This window comes from Orcinus orca, chromosome 2 (assembly GCF_937001465.1).
Source record: "Orcinus orca chromosome 2, mOrcOrc1.1, whole genome shotgun sequence".
Taxonomy (NCBI): domain Eukaryota; kingdom Metazoa; phylum Chordata; class Mammalia; order Artiodactyla; family Delphinidae; genus Orcinus; species Orcinus orca.
Window position 1 is genome coordinate 11,073,129 of NC_064560.1, and position 19,968 is coordinate 11,093,096.

A 19,968-nucleotide genomic window follows, 5' to 3' on the forward strand; every position below is an offset into this window, starting at 1 on the left:
AAAGGAATGCCAAGAAAAAATGTGTACAGAAGAAGTGTAGTCTTTCTCTCCTGCCTTCTAAAATCATCTGCTATTTTGTTTTAAAGTGATTTTCCCTCTTAAGTGAGCACTGGATATTCCCTTCCTTTAAGACATAGGATAAAGGTTATAATTTTTTTAAAAGAGAGAGAGAGGAGATTGAGGAAAGGGTCATTTCTTACTGGGGGTGGAGTGAGCAGAGGAGGTAACAAGGCTGTGCCTCAGTTTCCTCACCTACAGTTACTGCAAAGACCACCCTCATCATGAGAAAGTAGAGATCATGGAAGTTGAGGTAGGAAAAGTGGAAACCAGCCAGCAGTAAGTCCGAACAGGAGTGGGCTTCAGTTTTTTGCTAGCATGACAATTGATTCGTCCAGGTTACCAGGTGCTGTTATGCGGTGTCTTTCCACTCTCCGTGTGTGCACAGACGCATTTCTATATACATTCAGAGGTGTGCCGAGTAGAACACCTTGGGCTTCTTGGGTAAATGTTTTCAAGATGAATCACCATTGATAACCAGGTTCTCAGCTGTCTCGACATGCAGCTCAGGGTCCCTAGGCTCATGTCAGAAGGGAATGTTTAATGAACCAATGTAGACCACACTCTGTGCTTTCAAATATATCTTGAATCTGCCTATGTCTCTCCATCTCCATGGTAACCATCCAAATGTAGACCTTGCTACTCAAAGTGTGGTCTAGGGCAGGCATCAGATAAACTTTCCAGGTATGGGCCAAATAGTAAATATTTTTCGGTTTTGTGGCCCATATAGTCTTCTGTTCATCGACTTCACTCTGCCATCATAGCATGAAAGCAGAAAGCTGCCATAGATGAAATGGAAACCAATGGACATGGCTGTGTTTCAATAAAACTTTATTTACAAAAACAGACGGCAGGCCAGATTTGGCCAATGGGCCATAGTTTGCTGACCCTTGGTCTAGAAACCAGCAAGGTCAGCGCCACCTGTAGGCTTATTAGAAATGTAGTATCTCAGATCCCACCCCAGATCTACTGAATTAAATCTTCATTTTAACAAGATCCCGGACATGATTCCTATCCACATTAAAGTTTGAGAAGACTAGTCTCTAGGGCGAGACTAGCTCTGTCCCTCTTCTGAGCTGCTGTGAAAACCTAACCAGTCTCCCTGAACTTACCTTCACTTAACTATGCCACCCTGCAAACCATTCTCCAAGAAGCAGTCAAAGGGATCTTCTTAAAATACAAATTGGATCACATCACTTGCCTACTGAAAACCTTTTAGCAGCCTGTCAATTAGGGTTGTCAGACTTAGTAAAAAAAAAAACAAAAAAAAAAACAAAAAACAAAGCAAAAAACAGGATGCCAAGTTAAATTTGAATTTCAAATAAGCAATGAATAAATTTTCAGCATAAGTATGTCCCATGCAATATTTGGAACACACGTAAACTAAAAAGTTGTTCTTTATCTGAAATTCAGATGTATCTGGATGTTCTGTATTTTACCTGGCAACCCAGTGCTCTGAGATTACAGTCCGACCTCCTTATCACAGCCTCAAAGACCCGCGTGATCTGGCCCTGTCTCCCTCCCAGCATCACGGTACAGTGTTCACCTCTACCTCGCAGTGCAGTAAGCACGCTGGCTAAGCTCCTTCCTGCCAAGACCTCGGACAAGCCGTGGCCTCCACCTGGAATCCACTTTCCTCCTATCCGTCAGATTTCAGCCTAAAGGCTCCCGTGTAAAGGAGGCCTTCCCCGACTCTCGGTCTGAAATGAGCACAAGCTCTTCCCCTCTAGCCGTCCCCCCGCCCCACATTCTCCATTAAGTCTCTATACCCACCCTGTTTCCACTGAAGCCTTTTCCATAATTTCCGGTGTTTATTTGGGGCTTATTTATTTTATTTGCCTATTTCCCCCACCAGGATGTCAGTGTGATGGCGGCAGGGACCATTCTATCCCAGCATTGTGCATGGTACCTAGTCTGCAACAGGTCGGAATAAGTATTTGGTGATCGAGTGAGTGCAGGCTCCTCTTTCTCTTAGATAGAAATCAGAAAGACCTCTTCAGTTAAGTTTGGGAACGGGCGGACATGGCAGAAGGAAAGGGTAAATAGAAGCCCACCTGGTCACACGGAAGGACGATGAACCAGCTGGTTTGGTTGGGAACTGGATGAGTGATGTCGAGTGAGGGGACATTCTCTCTGTAGAAGCAGAAGGGCTTCAGTGTTCCACGGGAGTCCAGGCTAGACGGAGTTGGTGAGTGCTACACACCTGAGAGTGGAGGATGAAAAAAATTTCACTTAACCTTTGGAATTTCCTTTTCCTTAAAAGGATAAAGGCATTCATATGGCCTGCTCTGCTCATCCCTTCTTCAGCCTTTCAGAAAAGGCTATCCATTAAGAGTTTGAGAGAACTTTAAAAATAAATTTCAGGGATTTCCCTGGTGGTCCAATGGTTAAGACTCCATGCTTCCCATGCAGGGGGCGCGGGTTGGATCCCTGGTCGGGGAACTAAGATCCCGCAGGCCAGGCAGAGTGGCTGAAAAAAGAAAAAGAAAAAGAAAAAAAAAATTCAGAGGCCCTTCAGAGTGTTTCCATCATGCAGAATGTACACCAGCTGGGAAAAAAACTTAAAAGGAAAAGGCACCCAACAGTGAGTGGGTCCTTTTATTAATGGTGGTAGAAGAAAGTCTGAAACTGCAATAAGTATCTGCCTGGGATGGAAGATGCTTTGGGTGAATATCTGCGTTGCAAGTGTTGTTACAAGCCATCAGCTAACTTATCCCTTCTCATAGAGTAATCACAATTTCTCAATCAACAAATTTACACTGAAGTTATACTGATCATTATATTATTACTCTGCCATGAACTTATTCAGGCCTTCTTTTTTTTAATGCTCGGTACCCGAGCATTAAAGAGAAGAACTTTAGGGGTTCTTTCCACACAAGACTGTTTCCTTGAGCTTAAAGAAATCCAAAGAAGGAATGATTCCTTAGGACTGTGATCGTCTTAGAGAGAAGAGGGTGAGGTTTTACTTGGGACCAGAACGTCTGGGAATAGCACTGAAGAGGGAGAGAGATTAGCATGTGGAAAGGGGGAGGAAGGGGAGGGAATAGCGAAGCCAGAGGACAGGAGTGGCCCAGTGTGACTGAAGGAAATTAGTCAAAAATAGGAAAACGATAATTTGAAAAACTGAAAATGTCGACTGAATTTGGTTTATAGAATATGTTGAATAACTAGTGTAACTTGCTCGGAAAAGCAAAGAGCCGCAAAAGTTGCTGAGCCGTGGTGACATCATGAAGCTGTGTTTTGGGGAAAATGCACCTGACGGGAGGGTGGACTTAACTGAAAGAAGGGAGAGGCTCCGGGTAGAGAAACCAGTTAGGAAACCACTTGATTGTTCACTTGATTGATTGACTGATTGGAGCACTTGAACTACAGGAACGAAGTAGGGGGTGAAACAGAGGGAACAGCCCTCTCCAAAGGCGCAGGAAGGAGCTCAGTGATTCCTGAAAGAGGGAGGGTTAGAAAGGATTTTTTAAAATCAAATTTGTTTATAGAAGGACTTTTAAAAACATGGAAAAATCACCTGTATAATTTTCCATGCATTGTAAACCCCGTAACTGTACTATGTAACTTCTTAAGTCCTCTATAGATATGCAAGTTAAAATGTTTAGGAAAGGGAGGGCTTCCCTGGTGGCTCAGTGGTTGAGAGTCCGCCTGCCGATGCAGGGGACACAGGTTCGTGCCCCGGTCCGGGAAGATCCCACATGCCGCGGAGCAGCTGGGCCCGCGAGCCATGGCTGCTGAGCCTGCGCGTCCGGAGCCTGTGCTCCGCAATGGGAGAGGCCACAACAGTGAGAGGCCCGCGTACCGCAAAAAAAAAAAAAAAAAAAAAAAAAATGTTTAGGAAAGGGAGATTCTAGACAGCCCCTGTGCTCCTTTCTGTTTCTTGACTTCTTTTATTACCTCTTCTTCCTTCCTTCCTCCCTCCCTCCCTCCCTTCCTTCCTCCCTCCGTCCCTTCCTTCCTCCCTCCCTCCCTTTCTCTCTCCTTCCTTCCTTCCTTCCTTCCTTCCTTCTTTCCTCCCTCCCTCCTTCCCTCCCTCCCTTCCTCCCTCCCTTCCTCCTCTCTCCTTCCTCCCTCCCTCCCTCCTTCCCTCCTCCCTCCCTCCCTCCCTCCCTTCCTCCTTTCTTTTTTTTAAAGCAAAAGGAAGAAAACTCCCAAGAAAGGCTGGCTGCGTCATGGTTCTAAGTAGGTCACGGCAGTTGAATACAGGGAGCCCTCAATGATTCAGTTCAGCGGCCCCTTCAGCTCACAGCATTAAAAGCATTTCACTTGGTGTGTTTAAGCTGTCTGCACAATGCGCTCTCTGGCTGATTTTTTTCAAAGTTGATTTAATCCTGGCACTTCATAAAATGTGTGTATCCATCAAAGCAAGACGATTTTATTCATGTTCAAGAGAAATCTCTGAAAGGGTGGAATAAAACCAAACGCATGGAAACAGGCGCAAATCCAGCAATGGAAAAACACAGATGTGTAGGTTAAGTGCAAGATTTCAGGAGACGCGCCACCCCACCCCGAATAAGTTTCTAACCAAGTGCCAGAGTGAAGCATCGGAACCTGCCAGCGTTTCCTCCTTGGCTGCCTTAACTATTTAAATCATTCCTTTTAAATTGCCTCTGACTAGGCTGAGAACAATAACGGAAATGCCCACCAACTGATGATTCTGGCAATTCTGTGAATTATCACATAAAGTGAAACGCTGGACTGCGTGCCTTTCTCCATGGGGTTTATATTCACACTCCTGCACACACTCAGCATCCGCGCTCAGCTCACCATCATTCCTGCCATCATCCCTCTGCTGGGTGTGACCACAGCCGCAAAAATACATTGCTGCGGATTAGACCGTGGGGTGCTGATCATTTTGCATTTTGAAAGACTGAAAGGAATAGCCTATTTAAGAAAACCATTTAGATTTGCATAACTCTTTCCTTCTTTCTTTTCTTCTTCTCTTTCTTCCTTCCTTTCTTTTTCTTTAGGAAACCCGACGGGATTAGCTTCGATCAGGATCATGCGATAGCAAAGAAAGGACACACTCTTGAGAGTCCCCATAGGATTTTTGCCTGCGGTTCCCAAGCTACAGATTTTACTGGCTTTCTGGGAGGAAGTGAGCTCGGTGTGATGAGATGACTAAGATGGGGGCTGGTGAACATCTCAGATTCAGTGATTGGAGTTAGTAGATTGGAAGTGTTTAAGGGAGGCACAGTATGTTCTGGAAAATTCCCAAGGTTGCCCAGTCAAGAAAATAGGGATTTTAGAAGATTTCTTAAAGGAAAATTAAAAGCAATAGACATTAATAATAGCTCAGTTAAGGAGGGATTATACATCTTTAAGGAGAAAAATGGAGGGGATGTGTCAAAAGTATAATGAACTAGAGGAAGAAAGAAGGTCGGAATTGTTGATTTGTTCCACGGGCAGTTTTCTGAGCCCCGACTACATACCAGTCTCCATGTTATATGCTGATCATATAAAGATGAGTTAGTCGTTGTCTCTTAGCTTGTGGAGCTAATCTTGGTCCATTAAAGTATAAAGAGATTAGTTCTCTTGGACAATACTGAAAATGCTTCCAAAGTTGGGGTAGTCAGTTTCTCTCTACTCAAGGAAGGTTTTGCAAGGCAGAGCCAATCTTCCAAAGGTACTAAAAGCATTGCTGTATTTGGAGGTGAGCTTTTCACACAACAGGCAGGCCACTAAAAATCCAGGAGTCAATCCATATACCACTAATGAAAGAGTTTGAAAACACTGTTGATGTTCTCTAAAGGAAAATAAATATATATGCAATGACTGCTCTGTAGAACTCACTAAAGAACTCCAGTTTTCTGCATAGTTCCCTTTCAAGAGCAGGTGGTTTTTCTATACTCGTATTCCCATGCCCATCATTTAGGAGCCTGCTAAATAATTTTACTTTTTTAGTACTCTGCAGAACTCAGAAAGTCCTTTGTATTGTTACAGACTATTCTAAATTAAAAGAGATTAAGGATCCAGTGCACGGTCTTAGATTAGACAAACCGACTACAACAAAAGCCATCTGAAGGACAACTGGGAAAATTTAAATATGTACTAGGTTTATATGATATTAAGAAATTATTGTTGAGGGGCTTCCCTGGTGGTGCAGTGGTTAAGAATCCGCCTGCCAATGCAGGGGACACGGGTTCGAGCCCTAGTCCGGGAAGATCCCACATGCCGCGGAGCAACTAAGCCCATTCGCCACAACTACTGAGCATGCGCTCTAGAGCCCACGAGCCACAACTACTGAGTCCACGTGCCACAACTACTGAAGCCCGTGCGCCTAGAGCACGTGCTCCGCAACAAGAGAAGCCACCGCAATGAGAGGCCCGCGCACGGCAATGAAGAGTAGCCCCTGCTCGCCGCAACTAGAGAAAGCCCGCGCGCAGCAACGAAGACCCAATGCAGCCAAAAATAAATAATTTTAAAATAATAATAATAAATAATTGATTTTTAAAAAAGAAATTATTGTCGAATAAAGAAGTGTGGTATACATATACAGTGGAATGTTACTAAGCCATTAAAAAAAAACGAAGGAAATCCTGCCATTTTCAACAACGTGGATGAACCTTGAAGACGTTACGCTAAGTGAAATAGGTTGGACAGAGAAAAACAAATACTGTGTCATCTTACCTATATGTGGAATCTAAAACAAAATAAAACAAAACAAAAGCCAAACTCACAGGAAGAAAGGTCAGATCTGTGGTTACCAGAGGCAGGGTGTGGGCCCGGGGAAGCCGGTCAAAAAGCACGAACTTCCAGCTGTAAGTCAGATAAGTCTAGATATGTAGCATACAGCATGGTAGCTCTAGTTAACACTACTGAGCGATATATGTAAAAGTTATTAAAAGAATAAACCCTAAGACTCCTCATCACAAAGAAAAGATGGTTTTGCTTCTTTTGCTTTTTGTTTGTATCGTATCTACGTGAGAGGACGGCTGCTGACTAAATTTATTGCAGTAATCATTTCACAGTATATCTAAGTCAAACCACCGTGCTGTACACCTTAAACTAACATAGTGGAGTATGTCAATTATATCTCGATCAAATGGAAAAAATGAAAAAAGAAATAAATTACTGCCATTTTTGTTAGAGGTGCTAATACTTAGGCTATGCGAAATGTGCAATGTCATGATAACTTTAATATAAAATACATAAGCATTTTTAAATACTGTTAACAGTTAGAAACGCATCAACATCTAGAAAATCTTTAGACTTTTCTATTTGATTTTCATCATGTGTATGCATTACCTTGATTTTTTAATTGTATTTAATTAATTTTGACACTATATCTCTGGATTTGTGCCTATACACATCCCACTTCCTAGCCACCACTATATCTTGTAGTTGAAACTAATCACTTCAAGGATGACTCTTGTTTTGCAAGGCTCTGAGCTTTCAAAAAAACAGATTTAATTACGTGCAGTGCACTTTATTTAATTAGGCAAGAATGCAGTCTAACAGTTTAAACAGCGTTTTCATTATAAGATTGAAACAAAAAGAGATTGTGAACTAGGACATTAAATTAACCAAGTATTCTCCCAGTATTCTGGTTGGTTAATAGGCATGGTTGATAAGCCTCAATCAAACTAAAAATGCACACCCTAACTAGTTGTGATGGGTTGATGGTTAAGAATATAGCAAATGTGTTCAGGATACCAAGGGGACTCCTCTGTCAGTGTGATCTACGGGGGATACCGTGGGCATGACCTATTTTAAAAACGATAAAATAATCTTATATTTTAATGATAAAATTAAGATTCTTTAATGGATTTAATGAATAAAAAGACTGTACCTGTACAGACACCAATATTGCAGCACTCAGTAATTCCAGAAAGACTGTTAAAATGAATCTGGAAGCCTAGATTACCTCCAAACATTTGGGTTAGATGGACGGCGGAGGACCAGCTAAGCTGATTGTGAAATTCTAACTCTCAGCAAACTGTGTGTTTATCTTATGAGCCAGATTTGCCTCATATTCTAAATAGTTGTGTTTTTTGTTTTGCCTTGTTTTTTTATTTCAGAATGTCCTCATTGTCGAGGTAAGCTGACTTTTCTTTATCCATACTTGGAAGCTGAAAGAATCCAATGGTGAGTTTCGAAATATAGAACCTGTTGTCAAACTGGCCAAGGATTTATTGAATTCCCACTGTGTTTAGGGCTCTTCAAATTTACAGAATAGGAGTCAACTGGAATCACTGGCTTGAAATAACTGAGAATGGAAGCTTTGCAATAATAGTTGCATGGTACTTTATCCAGTTTTATATCTAATGCTACCCATGTCTAAATTGGTTCTTATACCTATTTGTGAATCAGATATTTTCACAGAAGAGAAAACTAGCCCACAGAACCAAAAATTTTTAATAGTAAAACCAAGGTTAGAATTCTCTTCACCCTTAATTCAGTGTTCTTGCTAATGTCCTCTAATGACTTGGAATAATTCTCCCTTTGGCATCCAAATCATAAATAGAATTAATCTAAAAATTTGCTATCCAGGGGAACTCTATAATTTAATTTAATTTGTTTTTCTGTTTAAAAAATAAAAAGAAGAAAGAAAGAACGGGTCCTGGAGCCCAGCAGGCCTGTCTTATCAGCTGGCAAAAATTCAGGGAAGCTGTTTTCAAGCTTTGGTTACAATTGCCTGAGTGTGCCACATGTATCTGCAGTTCTGCCTCAGACATAACCCATGAAGGAGACCCTCTAGCCAAATGCATTGCCCAACCCTGGCTAAATTCAGACCCGTTGTTTTGATAATCAGCTCCTGACAGCTGATTTCTGTCCCACGGACAATCCATTTCGGCTGCCCATTCTACTCTAATTATGCAGCAGCTCATCAGCGGGGATGAGCCTCAGCTCACGGCAGCCTCGCACCCTCAGAACCCACAGGCTGTCACCAGCTGCTGTCCAGACACATCTCACTTCCCAGCCATAGAATCTCCTATTAAGTGAGGAGAGCAAGGGGGGAGGCATTTATCCATTCGGCGTATTCAGATGTACATCCCAAGTCCATGAAAATTCATGCATCCTGTGTTGTGTTACATAACCTCAGGGCCAAATTTAGTCCTTGAATGCGCGTGCACGAATCCAAGTGCACTCAATAAAGAGCCCCACGTGCTTTCCAGAGGCTGAACCTAGCCTTTCAACACAGCTCAAGGATTCTAGGAGGAAATAGTCACCAATATATCCCCCCCAAACCCAGCTTCCAGAAAGAAGCACCTGTCTAAAAAATATAACCGGCGCTGCCTCCTACTTTTACTCTAATTTGATGGCAGTCCTAATTATGATGCATTATTAATAAGGACTAGAATCATCTGTCTGGATGAAATGCCTTTTAATGCAGCCCAAAGGCATTTGGTTGAATTTGTCTGTCCTCTTTGCAAAGGATGTTGTCGGAACCGGGAGGACCATGAAAGCATTGCTCGGTAGCATAGAGAAATACAAGCCCAACAGGATTAAGGTAGCCAGGTGAGTGCCACGTTCACATCATCGCTGTTTCTGTCTTTCCAGGCCAGCACGAGAGGGATGCTAACACAGGAAGCTGTTTCCAATGAGTGCAGTCAATTCCAAACCACTGACCCTTTGCCCTGGAGTGTTGTGGTTTGACCATACTGAACAAACAGCCCATTTGACCGCTAGCCTGAGAGAGAGGAAAGGGAAGAGGACATGCTTTGCTGTGTGTCTGAGCCCCTCTTTCCGATGCCTCTGTTAGTTGTTTCCAGGAGCAGCTGGCAGAGCCCCAGTGCCTGCGCCCCTCTCCCTTCCTTTTATCCAGAATCTCACTGATGAGGTGCCGCAGGAGGGAATTTGAGGGCTGTGCTAATGCCCCATGTGCCCGAGGGAAAAAAGTGCACGTTTCAAATATATATTTTAATGATGTTCAATTCTATTTGCAATTCACAAACATTTCATCTGGATCACTAAAGCTTTTTTTTTTCTCTTTTAATGGTAGTTTGTTGGTGAAGAGAACACCTAGAAGTGATGGCTTTAGACCTGACTGTAAGTGTTTTTTGGGTTTTTGTTGGCTGGTGGTGGTGTTTTGTATTTCAGAATCTTTGGTTTCCTCGTTGGCATTCTTGTGAAACGGAAGCTATAAAGATTTGATGGTCCCATAAATGGTCTGTGGTCTCCCCAGCAATAGAACCCTCTACAACCGGAGGTTTTCATTTTCTAATTTGCATCTTTCCCAGGAACTGTGTTGTGTACACAGTTTTTATTTTTAGGTTTTCCATAGTACCTTCGCTCCTAAGAACTCAGCTAAATTGGTTTCAGGGGGTAGAGGGAGACATGACCCCCTCCTGGGCTGCCTTGGATGCACAGGATTCCTGCCTTGGCCTCTGTCCCCACCAGTTGGACACAGAGAGGCACTGGGAAGGTTGAGAGGTGTTCTACTGTCTCCAGGAGCTGTGAGCGGACAACGCACAGCGCTGACCTTCAGCAAGCCTGAATTTTAGCGCAGGAGGGGAAATAGGAGACACCGCTCCACCACCTGCAAACACAAGTATAATAACACAGAGACTTAACAGAGCAAATATCTCTAGATACCATCTTCACACTTGAGTTCAGACACATGTTCTGAAGGACTTTGCTCATCTAAGGCACTTTCCTCCCTCCTCCCCAGGATACGAATAGTTCTGATGCCAGAGAGGATAAACAAGCTGCTTGATTATTTATTATTCTAACACTAGAGGCGATATTTTTTTCACTTGCATAGGCAGACTTCAGCTTGAGTTTTATGACTTACATTTGCACTCAAGCCTCTGGGATAATTTGGCTGCAGTTCTCATCAGCAAGCTGAACAAACATAAGCACGAGAAGCACACTATGGATGGGTGATGTGCCAGTGACACTGAACCAGTGATTCTTTATTCTAAAAACAAGTTTCATTCCTAGGCGGGGTGTATTAAATCTAGACAATGTCAGTTCTGGCCAGATAGACCCAATAGCATGTCCCTGTCCAGATATTGGCTTGGGGAATGTAATCTGGGTATAGTTAAGGTCCAACAAGGTTAATAAACAGAAATCTTCTAAGGAAATAACGTAAGATACTGTATAGAGAAGGTTTCAACTGAAGTTGAAAGACATGCACTTCGGACATATCCAACTAGTTACAAATGTCTTGTGTCAGTCACAGCAACAGCACTAATAAAATAACAGCAGCTAACAGTAGTAAGAGATTTATTTTTTTAATTTTTAAAATTTTTAAAAAATTGAAATATAGTTGATTTACAATGTCTTAGTTTCAGGTGTACAGCACAGTGATTCAGTTATACATATATATGTGTGTGTGTGTGTGTATATATATATATATTCTTTTTTAGATTCTTTTTCCTTATAGGGGTTATTATGAAGTATTGAGTATAGTTCCCTGTGCTATACAGTAGGTCCTTGTTGGGTCTCTCTTTTGTATATAGTAGTGTGTATCTGTTAATCCCAACCTCCTAATTCATCTCTCCCCTCCCCTTTCCCTTTTGGTAACCATAAGTTTGTTTTCTATGTCTGTGAGTTTGAGTTACCATATGATCCTGCAATCCCGCTCTTGGGCATACATCCAGAGAAAACTATAATTTGAAAATATTTTGAAATAATTGCAAAATATTTGAAATATTCCAATAATTTGAAAATGTACATGCAGCACTATTTACAATAGCCAAGACATGGAAGCAACCTAAATGTCCATCGACAGATGAATGGATAAAGAAGATGTGGTACATACATACAATGGAATATTACTCAGCCATAAAAAAGAATGAAATAATGCCATTTGCAGCAACATGATGGACCTAGAGATCATCATACTGAGTGAAGTAAGCCAGACAAAGACAAATATCATATGATATCGCTTATATGTGGAATCTAAAAAAAAAAAAGATGCAAATGAATTTATTTACAAAACAGAAAGATTCTCACAGACATAGTAAGAGATTATGATGTGTCTGACTCTGTTCTAAGGGCTACACAGAGATTAACACATTTAATCCTTGCAGCATTCCTCTAAAGTAAGTGCTATTGCTGTGCCCATTTTACAGATGAGGAAATTGAACACAACCAGGTTAAAGAGTTTGCCAAGGTCACAAAGCTGTAAGTGTAGAGTCAGTATTGAACCCAGGCAGTCTGGTTGCAATCATGGCTTTTACTCTTGCCCTGCAAATATAAGGGTAGGAACTGCAGCCATTTACCAGCTAGAGGTAGGTCACTCTGTTTCCTGGCTGTTCTCCTGTCCTACTGATCCAGTGTTCTTCTTTTTTTTTTTTTAATTAATTTTTATTTATTTAATTTTGGCTGCGTTGGGTCTTCGTTGCTGCACGTGGGGTTTCTCTAGTTGCAGTGAGCGGGGGCTAGTCTTCATTGCAGTGTGCGGGCTTCTCATTGTGGTGGCTTCTCTTGTTGTGGAGCATGGGCTCTAAGGGCACGGGCTTCAGTAGTTGTGGCTTGTGGGCTCTAGAGCACAGGCTCAGTAGTTGTGGCGCACGGGCTTAGTTGGTCTGTGGCATGTGAGGTCTTCCCAGACCAGGGCTCGAACCTGTGTCCCCTGCATTGGCAGGCAGATTCTTAACCACTGCGCCACCAGGGAAGTCCCTGATCCAAAGTTCTTTTTTTTTCTTTATGGCTGCGTTGGGTCTTCGCTGCTGTGCCGGCTTTCTCTAGTTGCGGTGAGCGGGGTCTACTCTTCGTTGCTGTGTGCAGGCTTCTCATCACGGTGGCTTCTCTTGTTGTGGAGCACAGGCTCTAGGCACGCGGGCTTCAGTAGTTGCAGCATGTGGGCTCAGTAGTTGTGGCTCGTGGGCTCTAGAGCGCAGGCTCAGTAGTTGTGGCACATGGGCTTAGTTGCTCCGCGGCACATGGGATCTTCCTGGACCAGGGCTTGAACCCATGTCCCCTGCATTGGCAGGCGGATTCTTAAGCACTGAGCCACCAGGGAAGCCGCAACGTTCTTTTACCCAGAAGATTTGGCCTTCTGAATTGACTTTTCCCAGTCTGAGTTGCCACGCCTGTTTTAAGGATTGCATTGCACGCTGTAAAGTCATCATCATCCTTACAACCAGGGGTTCCTGGGATTTGCTAATATGCTTTTAGCTAGCTCAGAATCTCTGTGCTCTCTTGCTTCCCAGATTTCTGAGGCTTTGTACTTTTTGGTCCTTTCTCGTAATTGACTTTTTCCTTTATGCTCAATGACACCTTTTATATCCTCTGACATCTTTTCTTCTGCTCTGCTTCTTCTCTTTGATTATTTTTTCTCAAGAAACCTACAGTTTGGAGGGATCAGATAGGCTTCCTAACAGTGACACATAATGGAATCCTTAGAAAAATAAGTCCCTCACCTCTAGCACTTTCTGCGAGCAAGAACCAGTTGGTTTCTCCGTGTGGAAGCATCCTTGGTCAGAAGGACCAGAATGATGGTGAATGGTCAATGATGGAGATGCATTTCTCTGGGCTGTAAGTCCACTGGCTATGCCAAAGTACTGTTTCATAAAAGTAAGCAAGTACATCTCTCGTTTGCAATACCGTAATAAACATAAGATTCCCCAATACTGGAAAGAATTTGAAAAATCATTGGGCTATAGTTTCAAGACCTAAAGAAGAAGAGCTATTGTATGTTCCTTAAGAATTCTTTTCAATAAAAATCATCTTTCTTTCAATATATTCATCCTTTGTTTAACCTAAGTATCTCCTACTGCATTTAAATCGATTTACTCCCATCCTGCCCTCAGTGGAGACAGAAAGCTAATTACTACCATGTGCATTATGGACTCAAAGACTAGCATTAGAGTAACCCTTAGCATTGTCTTCCTCAGGCTGAACAGTCCCTTTTCCTCTCATCTTGTCTCCTGGGTTTTGCTTTCCAGCCCTTTATCCAGCCGAGGCCGCTGAGTGCCGTGGGAGGATGGCTTCCTATTGCAACAGCCTGTGCCCCTATTCATGTATTACAGCATTGGAATACCTTCCAATACCTTTGAACTGCACTTCATGCTTTGCAGTGTTTCCTTTGGCATGATATTGGATGCTGCTTGCTTTGGAACAGCAGGGCTGCATGCCTGACGCATGCACACTTCTTGATATCCACGGGGCTGCCTGAGCCCTTGCTCAGCTCTGTCTACCGGAAGTGCAGTCATTTTTCACTGTCTGTTTGCTGGTCGTCCTGTCTCCCTGAGTAGAGTCACTCTGGTCCAGGTCCTACTGGGCTCCTCCTATGCATTGTCTGTCACTTTTCTCACTTACTTCTGCCTAATGGAAGGTCGTCATAGGTTAAGTGCCAACAGTAGCATATGGTGGCTTTATACTTATGTTATTTAAATTGTGTTCCTTTTATTTTTTCCTCCCTCTCTCTGCTCAGATGCTGGATTTGAGATCCCAGACTTATTTGTGGTGGGTTATGCCTTAGATTACAATGAGTACTTCAGAGATCTGAACGTAAGTCTCGCATGCAAATCCCTAGCCCCCTTCTCACAAGAACTTAACAATGACATCAATTTAACAAATTTTTGAGATAGCCATAATGATGGCTGCCATTTAATGAGTGTCTTCTGTGTCAGGAATATTCTGGGCACTTGGCATTCGTAGTCCCAGTGAATTTCCACCACTGCCCAGCAAGGTAGGTATTAGGTTGTTGGAAGCAATTATGATTGTCTCTATTTTGTATGAAGGAAAGAAGGAAGTTAAAAGCAGAAAGATAGCTTGTTACTGATTTTTCTCCATCGTCATCGACTGTGTCTCCTCTCAACCATACTAACAGGCAGTATTCAATAAACTGTTTAGTGTCAGTGCTTGAAATCTAGAAGTTTCCAATTACAGCAGCATGTAGCTCATAATATTCCCCCTTTGGGAGAAATCATTTTAGCTTGTAGACATGGACCCCCAAGGGTATGACCCTATCATTGCTGAATGATCTGGAGGTAAACATCTTACCCAAAATGGACCAGTCCGTGTCTCTCTCCTAGGATTTAGAAACCTAAACCAAACGCCACAGAGACCAAGGGATTTTGGACTTAAGCCGTGGGCTGAGGTCTGGAGCTACCCCAGTTCCTGCCTTCCAGTTGCTTCATTGCTCTGCTCTTCCTCTACCTTTGCGAGCTACCCCAGTACCCTACTGATAACACCCCCTCTTTTGCTTACGTTCACCCAACACCATTTCTGTTGCTTGCCATCAAAATATTTCTGACACATTTCTTGCTACCCAAAAAGGGTCAAAGGAGAATCAATACTTGCTACCCAAAAAGGGTCAAAGGAGAGTCAAGATGCAAACATATTATAAACCTATCACAGTACAGTACTATATAGCCGATTGTGTTAGTTGGGTACCTAGGCTAACTTTGTTGGACTTATGGACAAATTGGACTTACGAACGCACTCGGAATGGAACTCGTTCATATGTAGGGGACTTATTATATTTTGTTAAGAGGCTGATGCATTTAAATCCTTTATTGTTTCAGCACATATGTGTGATCAATGAACACGGCAAAGAAAAGTATCGAGTCTAAAGAAGTAATTTTCACCATCGAATCTACAGATAACATCCTACTGACGACTACACTCAGGAAGCCAGCATGTAAAGTTTGTCTCCCAGGCATGTTCACTCAGCAGGATTTAAAAGGAAAAAAAAAATTTTAATGAGCGAGCTTTCTTTTCTGAGATTATAACATAACATGAAGAGTCCCAAAGGTTCTCAAGGAAAAGAAAGCAATTCTTTTATTCGACTTGTTCCAAATTAAACACTCTGCCTTGCGACTCAAACTGCCTTCACACCCCTGAGATACACCTTCTTTTGTTCTGATAAAGTCGTTATGCTTGATTACTATACCGCCACCTAGTTACTCAAATATTTTTCACTTAACTTTTTTTTTTTTAATACTTTACTTTGGTAATATTTTGCAATCTTAAAACCTGGAAGCCTTTTTATTGAACCTCTGAGCCCATGTACTAGAACTGCAAGTAGATTCCCATCCTAATAAAGGAGGGAAAGGACAATTTAATATAAATTTCTGTTTGCGCACTTCTGACAGGCCATTATTATCTGCTTTGACAAAGTCTTTCTGAACAGCAGCGTACAATGAATCTTAATGATGTTATGAAATGGGCTTCGCCCAGGGCTCTTGATTGGAGCTTCCGGTATGTGATAACGGTATGTCATGTATGCTTGGATGTACTCAACTGTGTTTAATACTCTGAATTTTAATTAGAAAAAATACAATGGCAGCAAGGCCCTGGTTTCTAAGCGGCATCCTTTTATTCATGCAGGACATGAGAAACAGCAAATCGGGGGTGGAGGGAGAAGTGTTTTCAGTGTTCAAAACTGAGCAAGTATAAATTTTTCATGTATTTCCATCAGAGGGCAAGACACTATTATGTATTATCCTAAAGAAGAATACAGAGGTTGAATTATGTTTTTAAGTGGCCTTATGAGACTGATCACATGACCCAACGCGCTATAGAAAACTAGGATACTTCAAGTTTTTTCTGAAGAACATTTTTTTTCCATTTCCACTGTTTTATGAGAGGTTTTCTAATTTATGGGGATTTTAATAGAAAATAAACTTGAGTGCCAATAGAGCTGTTTTTTCTCACTTCCTAAAAGGAGCAAATGCAAAATAAATAACTAAGCAGCCTTTGTTTGGTTCTGAACCGTATGTGGTGTATTGTTATCGGGTTCCAGCTTCCTTTAAACTAATAAAGAATAAGAAAACTTGTTATGTCTCATAACTGCTTACTGTTTTTCTTCCGCCTTCATATTTTTTATATACTTTCAGCCATTATACTGTGTGTGAGCCAGTAGCTTAAATATACGACTGCATACATCTTCCCTGTGGCTTTAGTTTTGTTAATCTGGAAAAAGTCCAGTATATGCACCAGTATAAGCAAACAATTAAGCCAGGCTTGATCTGCTGCTTTTTTTTTTTTTTTCTCCTTAAGCTTGTTTGTAAAAACAAGGAATTTTAGTTGTAAAAGAAGATTTTCCTGCATATCTTTGTTCCAGTCAGAGAAGAAAATAAACCACACCCAGCTATCCCAAGGGGCAAACCAGCAAAGGGAATTCCTTCTGGCTTTGTTCCACAGACAAATCTGTATCCAAGTTATAGGTTGATAATTTGGTCTAACTGGCCAGTTTCTTGAACTATCAAAAGTAATCTTCTAAATATAATTTTCCACTATGCCACATTTATATCAGAGGACCTAGAAAACTCCAAGGACATTTGATTTTAAATATAAAATTAGCCATAAAGTATGTATTATTGAAAGATTTTCTTTTAAATGTTGAATCTTAGTAAACATCAGTATCATTTTTGAGGACTGTAGGTTTATTCAAATTAGAAAGGAAATTGATCTACTTCACAAGATTTTGAGAAGGATTTGTGAGAGTTAATGCTGAAAAAGAAAAATTCATTAAACACACAAGAAGTTTAATCATTCCTGAAATGTTTTCCTGTCAGACCATATTTTGACAGTGATATCCAAGAATATCATCTTGGGAAGAATAGTATTTCCTTTTCTCTTGAACACTCTAATCTTTTTAGTATCACTGAGTTTATTCAACCTAGACCAAAAATGTAAAAGCTTATCATCTGGTTAACAACCAGCGCATTTATTAATTTAGTGTTCCAAAGCTGATTAATAGGGGGGGAAAAAAGTGTGGCATGTGTCCCTGGAAAAATCTGGATTCAGTTATAATCAACATACTCAGTAATACTTTGGGATCTTTCAGACAAATCAGAATCCCTCAGTACAAACTGGCCCTTTCTTATTGGACTGGAATAGATCCCATATTGAACCACGTACTACCCCCAGGGTGAGCTGCGTGAAGGTCAGATCCTGATGTGCCTTGTTTAACCTTTGGATGTCTTTGGATGTCCCTTGTTTTGCCATGTCTCAGGCCTCCGGAGACTGAAAACAGCCTTGCAGAGCACAAGCTGCCACTTCCTCAGCCTCCTGTGCAGTGAGCTTGGATTTTCCCAATGGAGACAGAAGGTAACCCATCCCACTTCTAGAGACGTGCTGTCGTGGAAACATTTCCCCACTTCTGTAACAGAGTTACTGTGTTCTAGGAAACTGAAACCCTAAACCACACTCTCGACCCAGATGTCTGGCTAATTTGGGCAAAAAACAGCATTTGGGAGTTTTGCTTAGTTTACCATCGTAAAGTTCCTTTGGGTGCCCTGATGACGTCTGAGGACCACTGGGCCGGCGAGTTTCACAAAGGGAAAAGAGGATCACGGAGGGACATCTGGGATTTGATGCTGGGAAGTGTGCGGAGTAAGGAAAGCGGATGCATGTGGAGAGGGCCGTGAGGCTCCATGGCCCCAGCCGTACCCCATGAGTGGTTCTGAACCCTGTGGAGAGAAATGGGCAAAGATGTCAGCAGAAAGAGCTGTTTTCCTAGTAGCCATCATGCCACACAGTGGAGCCGCCAGGCTGGTCTCCACATCTCACTGGGGATCCTGGTGCAGCTTTAGAGTGGGAGAAGTCCTGGGAAAGCAGCTCCGTTGGAGGAGCCCAAGGATTCTGCAGTTAGGGGAGTTCTTGGGCTGGGAAGGATGTCCATATTCAGGGTGCTTCACAAGATGCCCCCTCCAGAGACTTCACAGGCCACAGGCTTCCACAGGGGACCAGAGCAGCCCATGGGAGGAATGTTGATGGCCACATGTGAGAAAGCTCTGAGCATCCCGGACACACAACTACTGCATGGGTCGTACCGTCCACGCTGCTGGTACCCTAGGCAAGGATGCCTGGCCGAGGGGAGCAAGGAGGAGCTGAAATCCAGCCCACATGCCACTTGTCAAGCCATGGACTGCATCAGCCTTCAGGTAGGCGTGTCCTTTTCTTAAAGGGGTTTCTTTTTCTAGGCCACCAGAAAAGGTTATGTTTTTGCAATTTCTCATCCACAAAAGGGTGGCTTTTTCTGCCAGGGTGAGCTTTGCTCAGAAATAGGTAGGGGAGAACACGGAGACAGGGTGTGGGTTCTGAAGTCCTGCAATCTCCAAGTGATAGGAATAAGCCTGAACTAATGTTACTGTGACCTCATCCGTATCCAGATCCTAGTGGGTGTTGACTAGTGAATAAGCTGTGTGTGAGGATGGTAAAGTTTAGATGATTTGTTCAAGAAACCTGGCTGTGAAGAGAAGAGACACAAAACCATAGCTAGAGGCCTTTTAAAAGATGGAAGAGGCTTGTGCTTCTTTATTCGCTGCAGAGAACAAAAAAAATCAAACAGAATAGTAGAATGTATTCATTGTTGACCGCCGTGTAACAAATCACCCCAATACTGAGTGGCTTAAACCAACAATAATTCTTTTATTATCTTGCATGCTTCCAAGAGTTAGGAATATGGAGAAAGCACAGTGGGGATGGCTTGTTTCAGCTCCGTGATGTTTGTTGCTTCTGCAGGAAGATTCAGAGGCTGAGGGCTAAACTGTCTAGTGTGGCAGCCATTAGCCACATGCAGTTATTTAAATTTAAATGAAATAAAGTTAAATGAAATTTAAAATTCACTTTTTCATTCACACTAGCTACATTACAATTGCTCAGTAGCCTCATGTGGTAGTAAGTTACCATATTAGCACAAACAGAAAATTTCCATAATTGCAGAACGTTCTATGGGTAGCTCTGATCTGAAGGCCTGTCTAGCGGATGATGTTGGCTGTTAGCCTGAACCTTAGCTGAGGCTGAAATTCTTCTGTGTGGTTTCTCCATGTGGTTTGGGCTTCCTCACAACATGGCCACTGGGTTCCCAAGGCAAGTGCAGGCAGAGACAGAGAGAAGCAGGTGGAAGCCACATTGCCTCTTATCTGACAGCCTCACTTCCACCATGTTCTGTGAGTCAAAGCAGATACAGGGATTTGTCTGAGTTCAAGGGGAAGGAACATAGACTGCCACCACTCAGTGGTAGATTAGCATAATCATCATATTGTAAGACGGTCAAGC

At 42.4% G+C, this 19,968-nt stretch overlaps 1 protein-coding gene across 7 annotated transcripts in view; it reads left to right on the forward strand.

Moving 5' to 3' along the window:
- Positions 1-16,752, forward strand: part of PRTFDC1 (phosphoribosyl transferase domain containing 1) — a 101,897-nt gene extending 85,145 nt beyond the window's left edge. For 5 of the 7 annotated variants that reach the window (XM_033407889.2, XM_033407892.2, XM_049705373.1 and 2 more), the window contains 6 exons: positions 8,082-8,099; positions 9,440-9,522; positions 10,007-10,053; positions 14,390-14,466; positions 14,589-14,647; positions 15,486-16,752. In XM_033407889.2, coding sequence (XP_033263780.1) covers positions 8,082-8,099; positions 9,440-9,522; positions 10,007-10,053; positions 14,390-14,466; positions 14,589-14,647; positions 15,486-15,498 — 297 coding nt within the window. In that variant the 3' untranslated portion in view covers positions 15,499-16,752. The remainder of the gene's footprint in view (positions 1-8,081; positions 8,100-9,439; positions 9,523-10,006; positions 10,054-14,389; positions 14,467-14,588; positions 14,648-15,485) is intronic. The other 2 variants (XM_004280958.2, XM_049705374.1) reach the window with 2 other exon arrangements.
- Positions 16,753-19,968: the final 3,216 nt, after the last annotated feature.